Source organism: Fundulus heteroclitus, chromosome 7 (genome assembly GCF_011125445.2).
Source record: "Fundulus heteroclitus isolate FHET01 chromosome 7, MU-UCD_Fhet_4.1, whole genome shotgun sequence".
Lineage (NCBI taxonomy): Eukaryota > Metazoa > Chordata > Actinopteri > Cyprinodontiformes > Fundulidae > Fundulus > Fundulus heteroclitus.
Window position 1 is genome coordinate 30902566 of NC_046367.1, and position 16798 is coordinate 30919363.

General features: G+C 37.1%; 1 protein-coding gene across 3 annotated transcripts; it reads right to left on the reverse strand.

The window, feature by feature from the left end:
* Positions 1–2692: 2692 nt before the first annotated feature.
* On the reverse strand, positions 2693–15725 carry snx4 (sorting nexin 4). Of its 3 annotated transcripts, none has more exons than XM_036139480.1 (14): positions 15585–15725; positions 14885–15009; positions 12728–12869; positions 12442–12591; positions 11789–11836; positions 11586–11641; positions 11176–11248; positions 10732–10793; positions 10375–10440; positions 10129–10218; positions 8389–8488; positions 8005–8150; positions 4359–4473; positions 2693–4191 (listed from the first exon to the last, which is right to left on the reverse strand). In XM_036139480.1, the coding sequence occupies exons 1-14, from the start codon at positions 15723–15725 to the stop codon at positions 4144–4146; spliced, it is 1362 nt and encodes a 453-aa protein (XP_035995373.1). In that variant the 3' UTR covers positions 2693–4143. The 3 variants fall into 3 exon arrangements, with proteins under 3 accessions (XP_035995373.1, XP_035995374.1, XP_035995375.1); XM_036139481.1 differs by having other exon boundaries at positions 15648–15696; XM_036139482.1 differs by lacking the exon at positions 15585–15725 and adding an exon at positions 15188–15206.
* Between the last annotated feature and the right edge of the window lie 1073 nt (positions 15726–16798).

Below are 16798 nucleotides of genomic sequence, written 5' to 3' on the forward strand. Positions count from 1 at the left end.
AGCACTGGCATTTGCCATTCAAATGTGCCATTATCAAACTTTAAACATGCTTTAATTATATCTGACTCAGAACAACAACAGAAAAACAACAAAATTATAGCTTGTATTTTAAAGAAAAAATATATAAAATCTTTAAAAATTTTAAGATCAATTCCGTGAACTGAAAATCTGTGCAATAAGTAAATATATGTATTTTTAATGCCGAGAAAATAGCATAATTCATACTCTGTGCTATTCTCAATAGCTTTAAAACGTTTAAAAAAATGTCAGAAGAGAGTCCAAATGTTTATACAAGAAAACAGATTTGCAAATATGTCCTGGTGGGCTCCCATCACTGAGCTTTAAGCATTTGTCAAACTTCACTCGTGAAGTTCCCATGCAGTTTATTGCTGCCTTTGCATCACCTTTTCAGTAGAAAAAAAAAATACAGAATAGAAAAGGTTTTAGTGCCTTCACATGAAAAACTGTCACATCTGGACCCGTATTTGCAGACTGCTGGATGTATCTCATGTCCCATTGTTATGAAAAGGTAAGCTTTTTAAGCAGGTGAGGCTTACAGTTGCTTAGCTTAACGTGGCTTATTATCTATTCATCTCTCTTCAGATGTGCTTCTTAACTATCCAAGACCTGCATCTTGAAAGCCCAGGCCACTTGCAGACACCTCTATCTCAGACTCCAGCGATGTTGTAACACCTGGTCCTATTCAGGCTTGAGTGATCAGTATGACTGGAAGAGCGCTACATAAGTTCAGACCATTTATTCTTTCCAAAAGGTACCCAAAGAAGAGCTGTTGGAGCAAACCCTGAGCACTGCTCTGCCCCGTGAAGGGACAGCAAGACATTGATGGCAGGGAACCTGCTTAAGAAATGGAAAAAAAAATAAAAAATCCACATTTGCCAAACATGTTATATATGGTGCAACTCTTGATCCTCTTACACTGAAAGCTCACAAAAAATTACCACAATATGTGGGTAACTCTACCAGTTACAGTTGTCGCTGCTGAAAGGACCTTCTTAAAGCTCAGATGAACTAAAACCATGGATTTTCCGTTATGAATCATGTATTTTCCACAACAGCTGTCTCGTGATGTTATGGATGACATTGCTACAAAAAGGCAAGACTTGAGGTTGCCTACCAGGTCAAGTTGAGAGCTTAAAACCTCTCAAAATTTGGACAATGTCCATCCATGTCCATGAATGGCCTCCATCGACAACCATGGACATAATTCTGCCTCCAGTTTATTTTGTTTATAGGGCCCAATGTTTAATGTAATGCATATTATTGCAGTTCTTTTCACTATAGCTATTTATATGTTGTTATATTTACACTTATTTTGAATTCATTTTATTTTGTGTGATAAGTATATCATTTATATTAGGGTTTTGTGTACATTTAGCATGTGTTTTAATTGTGTTGTATATAATATTTATTACGGTGGCCGACTGGGTCACCTGTGCGGCATAAATACTGCACGATGTACAACATAGAGTTTTCCTTAAAATAGTTAGTGGGGGGCAGCATACCATAATTTTGCCTTAGATGCAAAAATGGCTACGGTCGACTCTGGTCAGAGAAGTTAGAGCTGCATGCCGAGTAAGGAGGGTTGCAGCTGTGAAGCCTTTAGATCAAGTCTTGGCAGAACTCTCACAAAAACCCAGATAAATGCCCGACAGTTATCCAAATTCTTTTTGGAGGAACAGATGCCAGAGAGGGCAATTAAAAAAAAAAAAAAGCAGTGAATGGAAATTTTTGGCTGCAGCAGGAAGTGCGCTGTTCTCATGCAGGGTCAAAGGGCAGCTTATTGAGAGCACAATTGAGGGTCTATCGGTGCATATGTCTGAAAGAACATCATGTTTAAACCTACTCATTTCAGGGTTTTCTGGATTCTAAAAAAGACACACCAATACAGCAGATGTAGTTGTATACTTTTATCATATGTAATATCCAATATGCTGAAAGCCGTCAAATGACAATCTGGTTTGGTTTAAATTATTAAGCTCCAGACTCAACTTGTTAAAAGTAGACCTTTAAAGGATAAGATAAGTATCACAACTCATTCTGCTAACATCGCACATTTGAGCCGCTTCCTGGTCTGCCTGATGGAAAGCTTTGTCCATTTTGAGACGGAAGGTGGCGCCATTTAGCCGTTTTCTATTGTTTTCTAACCTGGTAAAAAAATAATAATCCTCTCCAAGGTATTAAAACTCTTATTAAAAACCTACTAGTGCAGAAAACCTATTATAGTTCAGCATATAAAATTAAAACAACCGTTTTATTGAAATCTGATACCAAAATTTGTATTAAAAAAAGATTTCTGTGTTAATGTGGACCAAACTTTGTCAAAGTCAATAAGCCTTCTGTTAGAAACGCCATTTTCTTTTGTAAGCGCCTCAGACGGAAAGTGGAAAAACACCATCATCGCGCCATTCAGACATCCTGGATGAAAACAGACACACCCATCTGATTTCCCTGTGGAGGCAAGCGGCCAACATCAGGTGAAGCCCGTTTGTGGTAATAACCGAATCACATTCAAAAGCCAGGCCATTCTACTTTGTCAAGGCAAAGCAAAATTACAAACACAATAACCTGGAAAAACACAGTCATGCAAAACTAATATTTGTTTTAGATGTTATGCAAAACGAGAATATAACGCAAATGCGGATTCTTGGGGGGGAAAATGGATGAAACAAAATGAATCAAAAGGATGCTTTTAATTAGAGTTTTAGTACAATAATTACATTTGAGTCATTTACCATAAAAAAAAAAAAAAAAATGTCTCAGCGTGAGAACATTTCAGTAAACAGTACATCTTGGAAAAAAAAAAAAGAAAAAAAAAAAACGAGATTTGCTACGGTTCTCAGCACAACATTCAGATGTCAGATCCATTTGGCACCAAATCCCTCTCCCTCTCAACTGTTACAATGAAATGGTTGCTTGGTTAATAAGACATCCAACAGTGAAGATTTGATTTATGAGTTGCTGTGTTTTGGTCACATCAGAAGAAAAAAAAACTAAAAAAAGAAACAGTGGTGAGGCACATAGACGTTTGGTATAAAAAGGCCAACAGGTTTTTCTTGGACATTGTTGCCGAACACCACTTGTTTTGTTTAGGCGGTAAAGGTCGACAGTAAAGAAAAGGCGGCGCTATGAATTCACACACGTGCTGCTTTTCACACAGGTTAAAGCACACAAGGCAGGTAAACACGCCAATGGCGATAAGGGTTGTACCTTTGGCTGATCATATTCTTTGCTTCTTTCTCTTAGAAAAAAAAAACAGTAAGAAGTGAATATCAGTTTTATACTCTCCGCCTGTCGGCTGTACCTTAAAGGCACTTGGTCATCGCAATACTGGTCAGCTCTTAATTAACAGTACCAGAAGTACTACGTTCAGCATGACGTGAAAGTCAACGCTAAAGGAGATCTGGTGATGTAGTGGTTTTCTGAGTCTATTGTTGAGGCAGATTGCTTTAAAAAGAAAAAAAAAAAAAAAAAAAAAAAGATCTTTGGCCAGTCACCAAACTCTTGGATATTATTCAAAACTGTTCTTAACATTTAAAAAAGGAGTTCAGAAACAGCTTTATGTATTTTTTTTTGCAGGTTTTACCTAAACCAAAAAAGCCACATAGTAGTGATGCAAGTGCAAGTACAGGCAGTTTTGTCAACTAATAATTAGGAGCTCCACAGGTGACACGAATTTGAGTTGCATACATGAAGAACCTTCTCATGTGAAATCCTTTCATCCTTTCAGATGAGAAAAAAAAAAAAAAAAAAAAAAAAAAAAAAAAAGAGGAATTTTGCACAGTTTGTGCCAAACTTTCCACTTGGTCATGCTGGTAAATGTGCTACTAAGAATGAGAGCGGAACGTCTGGATCGCCTGCAGTCTGAAGGTTACGTCAGCAGAGGAACGCTTTAGACACCAGCATTCAAAACGGTGATTCGATTAAATACGCATCTTCATCTCAACTGGATGTTTTCAATAATAAAAAACAAAACAATCATCACACAGGAGGATGCGGATAAGTTGACAGAATTATTATCAGTAACATTGAAAGCAAAAAAAAAAAAGAGGCAGTGAAAAAATCCCAGTCTGTATTATTTGAAAGATGCTTTTTCTTTTTGGTGAAATCGGCACATAAGGTGGCTCACATTTTATTGAAGCACTCTTTGGCGTTGGACCACACTTGTATTCCCTGAAACAGCAAAAAAAGAAAAAAGGTGGCAGAAATAAATAAAAAAATGACACGGCTTGAATTATAAGAGCATCATGAAAATTGTTCTGGAGTGAAAATGCTAAAGTAGCCAAACAAGCAGGTACATGAAGAGAATTATTGGGAAAAAGAAGAACTTAAACCTGTACCTTCTTACACATGCTGATCTGCATGATGGCATAGCTGATCAGTGCTTCGCGCAAGTCCTTGTCCTTCTGCTCCTTGAACCGCTCAATGTCCGTCCACGCTTTTTCCACAAACTCTCTGATGACACAAACAAAATCTACTGTCAGTCTGTCTGTGTGAAAGGAAAGTAGAAGAAAAAAAAAGAGGAATAAGCTAGAGGAAGACAAAACAATGGATTATTTTCTTTGTGTCCATTTATTCACATGCTCCTTCCTGTTGTTTGTACTGAGGCAGGTGGCTTTTGTGTATGAAACCACTGACTAGACAGGCAGCTGTGCAACATCATCACAGAGACGCATTATCCACTACGAGCTGCACTCGGCTGACTTTGTTTGGCCGAGAAAAGCTTCTAAGGAGACACGGCACGGCAGGTAGCTGTGTCAAAAATAAAAAGCTATGAGTCGTGGATCCTCAGTCCTGCTAAAGATTTAGTCCAGAGGTGCCCAAAGTGCGGCCCAGGGGCCATTTGTGGCCCCTGTACAGATTCTGGGTGGCCCCTCAACTACATTTCAAGAAGGATTTGGTCCATTGTGGCTGATGCAGATGGAAGCTTTTAGTGTTTTTATTACAGGAAAGTTAAAATCCTACAATTAAAAATGTTAAGTACAACAAAAAGTATTCATCTTTTAATAAACATACTTTTGACATTCGCTTTAATTTCATATCTGTCCAATTATATCTGTCATATCCGTCCAATTATATCTGTCCAATTATATTTCGTTACTCAAATGCAGATTTTGGTGCAATAAAATCTGCTTTGAATTAGTAAAACTGGCTAATAACAGCAAGTGTTTTCAAGGAACAACCGACCTAAATACTATTCTTATGTTGTTAGACCAAAAAGAGTTTATTATTGTTAGAGTCAAATTTAATTGTTCAAAATAATTTACAAAATGGATGACCATCTTTTAAATACGACAAATGAGCAAAACCGTTTTTTTTTGGATTGTGGATCGACAATAATTTACACATTCATTTCCTACAGAAAATCTGACTAATTTATTTATTTATTTAAAATGATCATATTTTGTAGAGCAGGTAAAACATAAGTTTTTTTTGGTTAAAAAAAAAATTGTGTTAATTTTTTGGCCCTTGAGTTCCTTTGGCCCATGAACTGAAAAGTTTGGACACCCCTGATTTAGAAGAATAGGAGTCTGAAAAGGCAGTAAAGTCCTTTACTCAAGCTGTCTCAAGTTGACCCCTTGTCGTTAAAACATAAATACATATCATCAGGGATTTCCTATTCAACACCTGCCACTTCACTGACATGACTGAAAAGTACAACAAAAAAAAAAAACTCTTAATAAGCACCAAAACACAAATTTAAGGCTGCACGGCATCTGGGTAACCTGCAGAAGCCTACAGGTGTTAAATGTCATGATGCCAATTTGCCCTGCGATAAACTTGGGTATGGGATGTTAGTCTTTCTGCTTTGGATTCACAGCAAACCACGAACCTGGATAGCGTGTTTTCTATGCAGATACGGAAACAAATTAAGCAGATTAATGCGATTCAAATAAGATGGCTTCATTGAAAACCCCGAATGTGCTACATATGTGGCATACAGAACATGAATGCATGTCACTTATAGAGCTAACCAATACACACGGCCACCCAAGCAGGTGATGCCAATCTGATCTTGTGCATTTCTACCATGACTGAAAGCAGTAGAGTGGGATTTTCATCTTATTTTATAATTTAGTCATGTAATCAAAACTGTTAGAGCTAAAAGTCTAATCAGAGCACTACTGAAAGTGGGAATAAAACACTTGGCTTGTGTCATGTTGAAAACCTTTTTTTTTTTTATACAAAACTTGTCAAACTAGAGTTACAAGCTACTTAAATAGTGAATGACAGAGTAAAATGCCAAAATAAAGTAAAAAAAACTCTCTCTCTCTTTCTTGTGTAAAAACTGAAATTGTGTCTTGTATTACCAATATTTAATTACTGACATAATAGTAAAGATAATTACAGTCTAGTGAAGGTCAGATGTGATTTTATCTTTCAGATGCATATTCATTCAGTAAAAAAAAAACAAAAAACAATGTAATGTTATTTATGTCTTTTCAAACAGCATCTAATTTTAACTTTGAATAGCCATTTTATTGACTTCAGGTCCCAAATATATCTAGTGCCATGATATAGTATTTTCTCCCTATCAGATTTAGTCCCCATACTGGAATCCTAACCTTTTGTTTTATTGCTTTTATTTTGAAATAACAACTTCTCAGACTGTATTAACTGGATCACTTTTTACCCGGGTCTGCCCCATTCCTATTCTCGCTCCTATTTTGGAATGAAAATGCTCCTATTTTCATTTTCCGAGGCAAATGGAATGCAACGTCTGTCCAGAGTTTGACCAGGGAACTCCAAAACCTTCATTTCGGGTTTTTTTGGCCAGTCTGAGGTGGGCTTGCTAGAATGCTTTGGATAATTTCCCCGCTGCATGACCCTAGTGTGCTTTTACTTTACGTTGTAAACAGATGGCTGGATATTCTCCCTCTGGACTCTGTGCTAAAGCGCAGAAGTCGAAGTTTAATTAATGACATCAGGTCGGCCAGATCCGACTGTCTGTATGGGTTTTTTTTTTATTTATTTATTTATTTATTTTAAAATGGTGTTAGTAGTACAGAGTCTCCAGAAAAATTTATGTTTGTTTCACTAGACAACAGAATATTTTTAGAAATGTGTTGGGAATGATCAAGATAGTTCTTGGCAAAGGTGAGACGGGCTTTTGTGTTCTTTTTGCTCAGCATGGCTTCCAGTTTTGGCACTCTTATTGTTGCCTTTACTGTCTAGTTTCACATTATTGAATCATAAACACTGACCTTTACTTAACCAAGTGAGTGCTTTAAAAGAAGCAGTAAGGGACTTTTCACCACTAGGTAGGGCTGGACAATTAATTGCATTTGCAAAATAATCACAATTAAAAAAGTAAAGAAAAAAACAAACAAAAAAACCCCGCAATTTCCAAATCGCTAAGGTCATAATCTAAAAAGGCAATAAAACTCCCCTAATTCAACCTCTTCAAAAGTGTTGAGACAGAATTTTAAGATGCAAATTAAAAAAAAAAATTTTTTTGTTCAAGGATTGCATTTATTCATTTTTATTTAAAAATATAGTTTTACATATTTCTTATGTTCCATGTTCAAGATAAAGTCTCCAAAAGAGTTTTAAGTTGCTGTTTTTTTTAACAAGTTTATTTGTTTAAGGATTGCATTAAGTGCTGCATTTATTTATTTTTATTTAAAAATAATCCCGCTATTTTAAATAGGTATTTATTGTGTCCTTGTTTAAGATACTGTTTAAAAATAAACTGTTCAACAAAACATCTTTTTTTCCTTTTCTTTTGTAATTTAGACATTTTGAAATAAAATTTTGTGTTGTAATCATAATACCGTGATATTTTTTTATACGGTTATCATACCGTCACAATTTCACTCCGACACATGCCTATACACACACAATACTGCATTACTATCCTAAGTACAACTCAATTACTCACCATAATTAACTTGAAAGAACAATTCTTCCATATTGTGCATCGAAGCTTTAGAAAAATTAACTGGGAGGGAAGGAAATCTAAAGGACACTCAGAAAAAGCCTTACTGGCTCTCGGCGTTCTTCTCTTTGAGAGCATCTTCTCCCTCCTGGATACTTTGCTCCAGGGCTGCCACCTTGCTCTCCCTCTGCTCCTGAGTCTCTTGGCCAAATAATTTACTAGTCATTCCTTTCAGAGAAAAGATTCGCACCGTCTGCACACACACACAGAGAAAGAAAGAATTGTATAAATTGAAAACAGGTGCTATAAAACACTAATTGCATAACTGTTCCAAAACACGTTTACAACTAAAAAAAAAAAGTACCATTAAATGCCTTTAAGCAGTGCACCTGACAAAAGCTTTAATGCGGTACCCGTATTATGAGTCGGACTCTTGTTTTTATTTGGTACAAAAGTGAATGAGCAAGTGAGAGATAAAAATGTGTCGTTACGCCAGTTGCCAGCTCTTCTTTCTGTTGCTTCTTGTAGGTTAGGTCCTGTGCTGCCATCTCCAGCTCGTACTGGACCAACTCGTGTTTTTTGCAGACTGACCTATAACATAGCAGAAATGATAGAAAATGTTAAATTAATCAAACTCTTTAATAGATGATCCTAAAAAAAGTACCCAAGTGGAACTTTATATGAAAATAAAGATCATAATGAGCATAATGTATTATCAATACAACAACAGTTTCTTTATATTTTATTTGGATCTTCATTAGCAGCAGTTGTGTGCAGCTACTATTTCTGGGGCCCCACATAAACAACACAAAGGCACAACTAACACAAATAGAGAAAAAAAACAAAAAACAAATCAACAGCAAAATAAAATGTGCCGTTATGAAGGCATGTTTTTCTTAATGAAAAAAAAACACAAACGTTAAGATTATGCCTGCTTTATAGATTAAATACACGTATATACCATAATAATAACATTTATATATACACATTTATGCAATACATATACAATATATTGTATATAAAAAAAGAAAGATTGAATAAATCACATTATAGGATGGTTAAAAAAAGTTAGTTCTTCAAAAACCGATTGAAATTCCTTATTCTGATACATCTATTTAGATAAGATGTTCCATGTGAACATGGCTCTATAAGAGGCCCACCTCCTCAAAGAACCTGTATGAACTATTGGTAAAGTAATATACCTTGGATTTACCCTCCACTCCCCCCCCCCCCATCATTTAGTCAAATTTATAACTATATTATTTGTCAGAAATCTCAAACACCTTTTTCTCACTGCCAAGCTTCTGTCCATTTCTTTTACAGATGGATGGTCTGACAAAATCACAGAGTTGCAATCAGGGACACGGTAAAGAGAGGCTCTTAGAGCTCATCCATTATTGCTCATGATGTGTAGCTGGCGGCTTGGCCACTGTACAAGAGCACCAGCTGCTCAACTGTGCCATAAGCTGCTACTCACATCTTCTCAACTCATCCTTAAAAGCAAACGAACGCAAACCAAAATCTGCCGAAGACAAGATGGGACAGAACTTAAGATTTAGATAAAACAAAGAGTGAACTGGTAGATGAAGATCAACCTTCAGGACAGCTAAAAAGCAGGAATGTTCATCTGTTTTGGGGTTTTCATGGGAGTATGGTTTGAGCTTTGCGAGTGTTTACAGAAATGTGATTTTCAACGATGTCTCACATGATCACTACAACTTTGATGCATACCTGATGTGCTTGATTTGTCCAAGCGTAACTGCAGCATTCTGGACTAATGCTTCATTTTTAAAGGCTAGTTTGAGGCTTGTGGCTTCACAAAAATGTTGAATATCAGTAATTTTAGAGACTGAACTGTTTGTTTATTCGATTAAATACATTTTCGGAATAGGAAGCAGATACTAAAAACCAAAAAGTGACAATTTTGTTTAACATTAACAATTGGAACTGAAACTATCCAAGGAAAATGGCAATTTATATTTAATCTGATGTTTTAATCAGTCATTGTTTCCTGCAATATTCTATGGTTTGCAGATTACATGTAGTTTTGGGTGAAAAAAAAACAACAAATATTTAAAGAGAAAGCAAAGCTACTTATTAACGTGGATTTGTGAGGCAATAAATACTTTTCATAAGACCAAACAGGGTTGGAGACTCTGGCAACATGGAAGGTCCCGCCAACATTATATGGCCGTCATTTATAGGATTTTGTATCTTTTACACCAATTTACCTGACAGCGTCAGTGTAGAAGAGGTACTCCTTCAGTTGGTCTGCATAGTGCTCCTCCTCTTCAAGAATGTCGTCTATTGATGCAGCATACCTGGACACAAAGACACCAAGCTCTTCATTTGGAGATGAGCCAAACACGAAACATGTAGTTTCAGTGCGTGTGAACACAGTGCTTATCAGTAACTAAGATAAAACGATCAAGTGTTAGCAGAAGGGTGAAAGATAGGAGGCCCAGCCTGCTACTTACGTGTCCATGTGGTGGCCAGCACTCTGCAATCCATCCCCCATTTCTTTTTCTATTGCACTCCACTCACTGGAAAACACAATTTGGCCACGTTTACTCCAGTATTTGGCTTCAAACAACCAGAGGAGTTTTAAATAATTCAGAGTACTCTTTTTTTCCTTCTTCATTATACATTTATTTGGATACATTCTTCTACAGCTAAATGTTTTAATCAGACGTCGCCTTCAAAATGATTAAAATGGCCCTTTAAGCATAACATTTCAGACTAAAAGTCTTCTTTCAATAAGGATGGGAAAGATTTCATTGTTAAATCATCAAAACCGTATCAATGTAGAAAAATTATCCTAAACAATGGTTTACCTGAAAACTCTGCCGTAGTTGGCATGGACTTTATAAACTCCATACAGTCTGTCCGCCACTCGCTGAAACAAAAAAAACAGCAACATTTGGATTTGTTTTATTTTACTTTAAGCGCTCTACTTGTTTAAGGTTTTCAGATTACATTCCAATTACTGTCAGAAGCTTCACTAAAATGTTAACGTATGCTTAATTAAATGTGAATATTGCTTGTGACCATGAAAAAAATAAAAAATAAAACATAAAAAATAGAGTGACTGATGACAGAAGCATCCAAAATCTAGGAGCAGATTATCCACAGAAGTTGAAACAATGAAAGTCAGTTTTTTAAGAAAAATTTATATCACATCATGAAGCTGCAAACATAAACCAAGAAAATATAAATAACTACATAAATGATTTAATTGAAAGCTAAATGTGTGCTGGATCCATTATGTCCGAACTCACCGCTCTGATCCTGAGTAACTGAGAGATGACCGTGCTCAAATCATCACTGTAGTGTTTCAGAGCCGTGAATCTCCTGAAAAACAGAACATTTTTCTCTTTCAGTTTATACTGAACTTCAGCTTTAGCCATTTTTAAACACTCTTTGTCTCACAGCCAACGTAATTGCAGTTCTCATGGATATTTAATGAAGTCTGCTAATTAACAGTTTATATAAAAAATTTAAAAAGGTGCTTCACTTTCAGAAAACTCAAGTGTCTTCAGACCGATGGGTATAATTTACTTTCTTTATTTGTTCTTAGATTACTTTTGATAGGGGTATGACGTGTTCCTTTAAGAGCTCTTTTAGCTCTCACAGTTGTAATACAGGTTCTATTTAAGGTAATTTAAAAAAGAAATTGTCTTTCACCTACTTGTCAGGATTCTTGACTCTGAACATGGCACTTAATGACTTTAATCTGGAGTCCACCTTTTGGAAAAGAAGATTTTTTTTTTATTTACATATGAAGTGCGGAAAATCTCAAATGTGATCCAATGCAATATCACACGGCAATACCAAGATTAGCAGGACTAAAACTATATATAAATACATTCAGCAACAGAAACTTGATCCAACCTTGTCTTGGAAACCTGTCTCGAGAACTGCTTCCCTCCATCCCTTTTCCTGAGGGCACAGGCCAGACAGGGATACAACAATATGTAAAATAAGTAAAGATAGAGTCAAAGGTCAACAGTATCAAATACAAAACTAAAAAACTAATTCCAAAACAGTATTGAGCCATGGATTTGCAGTTTTTGGTCTCAAATTGCAATATTGTTTAACTCAAAAAAATTTAACCCTAAACTGTATCATTATTATTATTATTATTACAGTGAGGTCAATATGACCATTTAACCCACCATTTGGCTTGGTATCCTAACCTGCCTGCAAGGACATTGGTTCAGTCCAGCTACAACTGAACCGGTACAGACTGAAAATTTAGACTGAGTATGCTGGCTGCTGTATGAGTGCATCAATTATCCTTTTAAAATTGCACAGCAAAAAAGTAGCAGAAGAGCTAAATGCAAACTGCTCACTGGAACCCTTATAATGAGACAAAACCCAAAAACAATGTATTTTTTTGTACCATTTATCTGAGTCGCAAAGCCATGTTTGCAACAGCTTTGAAGCTCGGGGTTTAGATCAAAGCTATACTGGAAACATTCAAGTTGTCAAATAGCAGTGGACAACAAAAAGGGCCATTAGGAAATCTATATCTGGTTACAAACCTCTGTGAGGAAGAGGAAGAAAATGTTGTCATTAGACAGAACAGGATGCGATGCAACACGCAGCAGGAAGTTTTCCAGACCAACTCTCCGCCGCTCTACAAAATCTGGGTCGAGGTTATCCGCTGAAAGCTTGTGCCACACAAACTCTGCCTGCAGGAAATGCAATCAGGTCAACGAACCGAAGCTGGTAACGGCAAAAAACACAGGCCTCTGAAGCGATCCATGCGACTGGTCCCCAGGTTTAATAACTGGTCCACAGTCGTACCGCAGCTTAAGTTTCACTCACCCTTTTCTCTGGCAGCGGAGGGATGATGACGTAGGGGTACGTGACCAGGAGGTACGTTCTGAGAAGCTCAAACTCACTGTAGCGTCTCCACAAAGTGTCCGGTGCAGGTGGCACCCCTCCTTCTGAGACCGTTTCAGCCGGCCTTCGGGCAGAGAGAGAGATGGGATGAAACGGCATTTTATCATTAAAGATACTAGGAAAAGTGAGATTCTGTTCTTACTTGATACCAGATGGAGCCGAGGGAAGAAGACACAAAAAACAATTTCACTCTTATGTTTGTGGTGCATTTTTTTTTTTTTTTTTTTACATTTGTCTTACAAAAGAATAAATCATTTTGTAATAAAATATTGCCAAGCACCCCTGCTGTTGAAGTACCTGAACTGCAACTTCCAGTTCAGTAGGGAAGGGTTACTTTACTCCTTAAGCAATTTGGGTACAAAGCATTTGTAATGATATGTTGGCATCTGACTCAGCCTAGATGAAGACGAGTCATCCTTACAGCTGCTCTCACTGATTGTAATAATGCTTTGTGAGTTTCTAAGCTGCTCAATCCATTGGGGATCCTTATTAAAGGTTACTCAGCAAGGCTCTCTGTTTGGTTCAGTTCAATTTTATTGCCCATCAACTGACATTTATCCTGTCCTGACCCGACACATTAAAAAATGCTGTCATGACATACTGTATGAATCACATTTAAAATTCACACAGAGCAACAGACATAGCAGAAGAGCAACTGAAACGGATTAAAAAGCAATTAAAGATAATGAAAGAGTGCGCACACTAAAAAAATACATAATTACCTGGACAGTCATTTTTTTTTGGTAAGTGTTTGCACGGCTGGCAGAATGAAAGATTTATTGTATAAATGCAAACTCACAGCCAGATGGAAGCAATTGAGATGGAGTTACGGGGCTGAAAGGCATCTGTTGACAGTAGCATTAAAAATTCATATATCATGAGAAGTTTTCGGGACTTGCTTGTTCGCATTCCAGGCTAGTCCAACACATTTAGAGGATATGTTTGGGTCTCTTTCGCACAGGTGACCCTAGCAGGGATTTCTATGTAACTATAATATGCTTTCAGCCAGAAGATAAATGCACTTATGAGATGTGGAAGGCCACATGCATGACAAAGGATACCAGAACAGATGAGTAACAATGTCATCCATTATTCTCAAAAGGGTTTCAAAGTAATTTTCTGACACCTTTGAACTCCAGCAAACGGTGAGAGTCATTATCCATGAAATATGGACCAGTGCTGTACCTTCCTTAACAGTGGCTGAACCGCCAAAATTACTCCAAGAGCACATTTCGCTCTCAACCAGGAGGCCATAAAGGAAGCCAGAACATCATCTAAAGAACTGCAGATCTCATTTACATCACTGAACAGCTGGAAAGAGACTGGGCATAAAAAAGGCATCTGTAGCGTAATTAAAGGGGAAAAAAAAGTCTGACTTCTTTGGATGTTTATGTCCTGTTTAATCTGGACAATTGGGGAAATGAACTGAATGAGTGTTCTCTACCAAAAAGTCCTGAATGTGTCCATCCATCAGTTTGTGACCTTCAGCTCTGGGACACTTGTTTTTTGCGGCAGGACAATGATCCAAACCACACAGACGAGTTGACCTCTGACTAAATTGTTTTTCAAAAAGGTTTTGGAGTGGCCTAGTCAAAGCCTACACTTAAAATCTGACAGAGATGCTGTGGTGTGATGATGAACAGGACACCAACGCTGGAAAAAAAACACCAATGTGGCTGAATGAAAACTATTCTGGAAAGCCGATTGGGCCAAAAATCCTCCACACCAATATAAGACTGACAGAAAATCTGATGACAACAATCAATTATTAAGCCTTTTCTTCTTCCCCCACAAATACATGAGACCATTGTTTGAAAAACACGGTTTATTCAGGTCATCCGTGTCCAATATCAAAATTTAATTAGGATGATCTGAATTATTGAAGTGACAAAACTGCAAAAAACAGAAGAAATCTGTAGCTAGTTCACTGTAAGTTTATTGTGCATGAATGTGGCTTTAAAGAAAAAAGTTCCCCTTTTTGGAACCATTTTTTTGCACCAGGTGCTCCTGTTTTATTAGCTAGAAGGCATACAGGCAACAAGCAAACGTGACCAGCCTGTGAATGAGAGCACAGCCTACCGTGTCTCTATGAGGTAGACGGTGTAGGTTTCTTGCATATTGACCGTGTTCTTCCCCGTCCTCTTATCCGCCTCTGCCACGCTTATCTCCATTTTCTTCAGCAGAGCCGTGCCTCTCTCCACCATCTGAGAACCAGAGAGGTGAGGTGGGGAATAATGAGCAAAGGAGAGCAGCACAGGTACAAGGCAGCTTTAAGGCGAGCATTTTAGGTCTGCGCAAATCGCAATACAGACACACAGCAGTCAGCTGGGCTGGAAAAGCTACGGAACTTGTCATTTATTGGTGCAGGACATGCAAACTAGCCTGCACACAGACGATGAATAGGGCTCATTCAGAGTGAACAAAACTTTCCGCTCCGACTGGCTAACTGGCAAGCTAACAGCGAAAACAGCGTTTAGATAAAGTTTCCAAATCACGCGAGAACACCCATTTAAAGCTCGCCTCCCAACGTTTAAACAACCAAAAAGCAAGGGTTGAAATAGCCGCTCAAGTTAAGAAACCTTCCACAAAACCGCAACTTGCTTCTTTTGAAAACCCCTGTAGAAAAAAAAAAAAAAAAAAAAAACACACCCACTGCCAAGCGTCACCATAACTCGGCTAACTTTAGGCCACACCGGCAGCGTTTTATCTCGGGATACTTTGACGTAGATTGTTTTACAAACATCAGTCGTGTTGGCTTTAAAAGATATCAAAGTACAACCGTGTTTATTATGTTGTTCTCCGACTCCGTTGACGTGATGTCGGTGTTGCAAATCACAGCTACCTCTTCGCTACTTCCAGAGTCTGCCATGATCATCTGACTCCTGCTGCTGCTGCTGTCAGCTGAGCTGGCACGGCGCATGCGCACTTCACTAACAGCCCTGGTAGTTTTAAATTGTGTTAAAAACAATTAACATAAATATCAGGATATATATAATATATGACAACATAAATTATTTACAGTTTGGAATGATACAAAAGTGGTTCACTTGTCATGCATTCATTTACAAGCTCAATATATTTCTTCTTTAATCAAAACAAAATAGCTAATTATGTAAATCTTAGTAATCATTACGACCACATATACCACGACGATATAAAAAATAATAAGGAAAACAAATAAGAAAAATCATTTTATATCTTATTTTCAGATGACAGTTAAACACCAGAAAACGGTGAATAACCACATATGAATGTCTGTACCTCTATAGCAAGAATTGTTACCAGTATAATAAAACCATTCTAAAATGTTATTATAATGATTTTAACAAAAGTTTACGTGATCGTCTTAATGGATTTATTGCTCCACATGTGCTGTTTTCATCCTGAAGACTTTCCTTGGGCAAGACTGACATCTTCTGGTGTTACAGTAATTAAAGCCGTAATTCTTTCTGCCCTTGGTCCAGAGATTTTTTTTCTTTTTCTTTTTGTCCAATTTGCAAAACAGAGACTTTTTAAAATGTGAAACATGCAAACAGTAGAAGAAGCACAAGATTGCCCATTTAACTTTTTTTTATCATTTTGTCAAGTCAAAACCACACACTTGGATGCATTTTCTTTGAAGATTTATGAGACCTCTGAATTGAAGTGGAATTAAATTGATACACAATTTCCAGGCTTTTCTTCTTTTTATTTTTTTTTTTTACTAATAAAAAAACCGTGGCACACATTCAGCCTCCTAAGTCTATAATGAATTTCATTGCAATTAAACTGCAAGACCTTTGAAGGCCGCTTTGGTGTATGTCTCTACCAGCTTTACATATCTAGACAAATTTACTCAAACTTTTTCCATTCTTTGGCAATAAAGAACATGCTCAATCTGATCAGATGGGGTATGTCTTCAATCAAATCTCTTTAATCTTCACAGGTTTCCACCTTGCATTAGTGGAAATTAGTGACTGGGCCATTCTAACACATGAATAAGTCTTGTCTAAG